General features: G+C 41.9%; 1 protein-coding gene across 4 annotated transcripts in view; it reads left to right on the forward strand.

The window, feature by feature from the left end:
* Positions 1 to 55: 55 nt before the first annotated feature.
* The window catches only part of ACTR2 (ARP2 actin related protein 2 homolog), a 33,177-nt gene continuing 28,960 nt past the window's right edge, over positions 56 to 4,272 (forward strand). For 2 of the 4 annotated variants that reach the window (XM_025201454.1, XM_006021476.3), the window contains exon 1: positions 2,741 to 2,833. In XM_025201454.1, coding sequence (XP_025057239.1) covers positions 2,753 to 2,833 — 81 coding nt within the window. In that variant the 5' untranslated portion in view covers positions 2,741 to 2,752. Of the gene's footprint in view, positions 161 to 2,740; positions 2,834 to 4,272 lie in introns of those variants that run through there. The other 2 variants (XM_025201455.1, XM_006021477.3) reach the window with 2 other exon arrangements.

Here is a 4,272-nt window from a genome sequence, read left to right on the forward strand (position 1 = left end):
CGCTCGCCTGCGGCCGGCCGCGAGGACAAAGAGGGGGCGAGGGTCGGGCCTGCGAGCGGGGTCGGGGGGTGGTGGGAAAGGATCCGGCCGTTTCGGGATCCCGCGGCCTGGTGTTCACAGGGATGCTGAGCCTGGCGCCCAGCACTGCTTTAATATGCAGGTGAGCGGCACCCCCTCCCCCCGGGGCTGCTCTGAACTGGCTTGCCTGGGAGCCGAGGCAGGAAACACATGCAGTTGTATACCTATGTACGGGTGTATTTGTGTATGTGCGTGCATGTGCACATATACAGGTACTCCTCACTTAAGGTCATCCCCGTTAACTGTTTCATAATTATGTTGCTGATCTACTAGAGAACGTACTGGTTTAAAGTTGCGCAATGTTAATTTATAACCACTGCCTGCTAGTAGGTAACTACAGTGATGTAACTGAATTCATTTAACAACCTTTTGGTTAAAGTCACACTTTTCAAGAATGTAACTACGACATTAAGCAAGGAGTAGCTGTATATATAAGTGTGTGTATATTTTTACCTGTGTATGTGTGTATATTTACATGCCCCTGCCTGAGGTGCCCCCATCCCCCACTGCCATGTCACAGTGTATGTGTGAATTTTTGTGTGTTTATACTTACGTATGTGGGTGTACACACACACTTATGTACATACAGACACACATGTAACCCCCCTTTCCTCCCCCAAGTTAAATGGCTAAATCACAAGCTCCAAAAACAGGCTAATGGGAAGAGAGCCCTTATGGAAATGGAGTTGTTAATTTTATCCCTTGTCTTGTAATGTAACTGAAAACATCACCTACTGTGCATCAAAAATTAGGCTAGTGTCTTAAAAAGGAAAAAAAAAAAATTGCTGGGCTCTAAAAGGTTCCCCCACCCCCTTTGTTTCTCAGAAACTTGGATACCCTTTAAAGTTTGGAAAAAATTGCTGCTTTTCAAAATGAGATGAGGTTACTAGAAACATACTCATTGTGTAGCTATAGTCCAGTACAGCAGTTTTCAGCCTGTGGCCTGCGGACCCCTGGGGGTCCGCAGACTATGTCTGACGGGTCCACAGAAGATGACTGTGCTCAATTAAATGTACGTGAATACCCACACTTACAATTCAGAGGGGTCCACACATCCATTCTAAATTGTTATGGGGTCCGCAAATGAACAAAAGGTTGAAAACCACTGGTTTAGCACCTCTGCAGTTATTGGATGATGGTATTGTAGCCTTGCTAGGTCCCTTCTCCTTCTTGGGAACATTTAGAGAACTAAAGAAACTGACATTACCAAGAGAGGAAGAACTTTTGCATCAGGCAATTGGGGAAGTAATTTTTATTCAGACTTAAAAAAAAAAAAAAAAAAAAAAAAAAAGCCTCCCCCTTAAATAATGCTGAAAGCTAAGGAGCACATGAGACACAGTGCATCTTTGTTGCTGTTTCAACACTGCTATTTTAAGACTTGACAACTCTAAATAAATAGCCAAGTTCCCTAAGAAAGTGCTTAAGGAAAAGAAATAATTTTCTATTTAATAGTGATAGGGCATGGAATCTTTAGGTCATCTTTATTTATTATAAAGAAAAAAGTAGTTTACTGTTTTAGAATAATTATTACTAATATCTTTTCTGAGCTATGTAAGGCAGTGATGCTCAATCTTTTGGTCCAATGGATCAAATGAGTGGTGTAGGGCTTACCCATGGTCCCCTGCGCCAGGATTGGGCCCTACAGTACCTCTGCCCAGCCCACACACCTGGATTGGGTCATATACAGACTTGCATGGCCCCTGTGTCATCCCTGCCTGACCACATACATTAGGATTGGGCCCCATGCTGCCATATATGCCTAAATCAGCATGCAGGGCTCCTCATAGAAAATTTGGCCACTACTTTGTTGCCATCAAATTTTTGGACCCACAGGGGGTCCAGGCTGGCTAACATGGCACCAGGGTCTAAATGTGGCCAGGGATTGAATGCTCCTGAAGCAAGCAACAGCACCATTATTAGAATTTTAAAATTGCCTAATGAACCTAAGGATTTGACCATATAAACAAGAACTATTTTCAAATTATAGTACAGGTTTCCCTCACCAACCACGGTTTGATTATCCATGCTTCAGAGAAGCTGGGGGATACAGTTGGAAAATACCCCCCATGCCCCTGGCCCTGCTTGTGACTCTCACTCCCCCCACCAACCCTCCCCCCCTGCCTTGCTGGTGCTCCTCACCCCCCACCCACAGCCCCTGTTCCCCCAGCCCTGCCAGTTTTGCCAACCACAGGAATTTTCAGAAACCTAACCCCCATGGTTGGAGAGGGAAACCTGTATAGCTATACATCATACTTTATAGTATTTTCAACTTAAGTTTTATATATACTTATTGCAGACCTTTTGTTCATCTAATGTTTAAATGCAGCCTCAATCGGATTGCAATCTTTTTTTTTGTTTTTGTTTTACAAAGAGCATCATAAGTGTATTCTCATGACACGTGATATAGGAAGAACTTTGAGAAATTCCATAGAAGCATTTTAAATCTAGAACATTTAAGCTGCATGTTCTGTGCTTTTCTAGGGTAAATGGCAAATTACTGTAGGCCTGGAATTTTGTCGTAATTATATTTAGAATTCTTTTGTCTGAGTTGCATAACAGTATTTTACCATGGAGACATAAGACTGTTCAGTATGAAACTTGTCATTAAAACAGGTTTGTGAGCAGATGTAGATGGTGTTCTTATTTTTGTTTAAAAGGAATATCTTTAGCCTGCATGCTCTTACCACTTGATGACTCAGTAGGAAGTGAGAGAAGTCATTTCAACCACAATGCTATGAAGAGGAAACTATATATGGTAAAATAATCTCTTACACACAGTATCTTGCACAGATCAGGCAAACTAAGAAGCTGTTCTTAATACGCTCCCTTGGATTATAAAGTGCAACCTTTACAACTTGCAAAGATGTTGGTGGGGGGGGGTTCAGTGTCAAGTTCTTCACTACGTAAAGATGGATGCAGTCATGTATTTAAATGTTAAGAATCTGCTGCAACATGCTGAATTCAGATGACTGTTACCTCAAGGAGTACATACATAATGATGTGGTGCATCAGGATTTGTGCCATTGTTAAGGTTTTATGAGAGAGTTCCAGTTTCACAAGAGTGGTGAATACTGTGTGTTTAAGCATTAGTAAAATGAAAATTGATTATAATTCTTGATCAGGTTACCTTTTGGGGGGGGAGGGGTGTGCCCTCTATTATATAACGTGATGCTCTTGGAGAGATGATAATCTTTGGGGAAACTAAGTGCCTGCCATCTTTTCTTGGACATATTTGACTTTTTTTCCTCCTCCTTTGTAGTCTTTTTATCAAGAAATCTAAAATGCCCTGGGATCTGTCCTTTTGTCATGTTCTTGCTGTTTGCATTTTGTGCATCAGTTATCGGTTGCTGGTGTGACACAACTTCTCAGCTGGAAATCGCAAACATGTACCAGTCTGAACCACTTGAATCTTACTTGATGATACAAAGTGATAATGGAATTTATATTATTTCATTTCAAGGGCAGCTGAAAAATGAGGCTGACTTCATTTATCCCATTCACTAAAGTTCCCTGCCCACTATGAACCTGGGGACAGGGAGCTTCCTAATCTGGGTAAGAGGAGACCAGAAGTTAAAGCATTCTCTCTTCTGTATACCCTTCTAGTTCCTGTGGCACCTGGTAAAAAATTATCAGTGGTAATTGTGGTAAAAATTATCAATGCTGTCAGCCAACACTAACTTAAAAAAAGAGGTGGAAGTAATCAGTTTCTGAACATTCTCATCTTCCCATTTTCTCAAAACGTTAACAGAACACTTAAGATCACTTCCCAGAACAGTGCCTAAAATGGCACATCTCAGTCCTACCATTACACCCTGTCTTTCAGAATATCTAAATCATTTTGATGTTCTCTTCTCTCTAACCACTCTATGCCACAGATCCAGGGAGTGAATCCAGAGGTCTCTGATTGAATGGCTACTGTCGAGTAAGCAAAAGAAAGGCAGTTTGCTGGGAAGAGGCATGGCAGGTTGTTCTGTAGTGGCTGATATAGGAAAAAGCCAGCAGATATTGTAAAGGTTGTTCACACTGAAGTTTGAAAAGTGCAAACTAATATACAAGTTATTCTGGTGTATGTGGTTCATATTTAACTGTTGGCCTGTCACTTTGGATTCAGCCGATTCAGGGGACAGTGATTTGAATCACTGCCGAAATCACCTGAATCAAACTGGCATCTGAATCAAACAGCCGCCGCCGCCC

This window comes from Alligator sinensis, unplaced genomic scaffold (assembly GCF_000455745.1).
Source record: "Alligator sinensis unplaced genomic scaffold, ASM45574v1 scaffold939_1, whole genome shotgun sequence".
NCBI lineage: Eukaryota > Metazoa > Chordata > Crocodylia > Alligatoridae > Alligator > Alligator sinensis.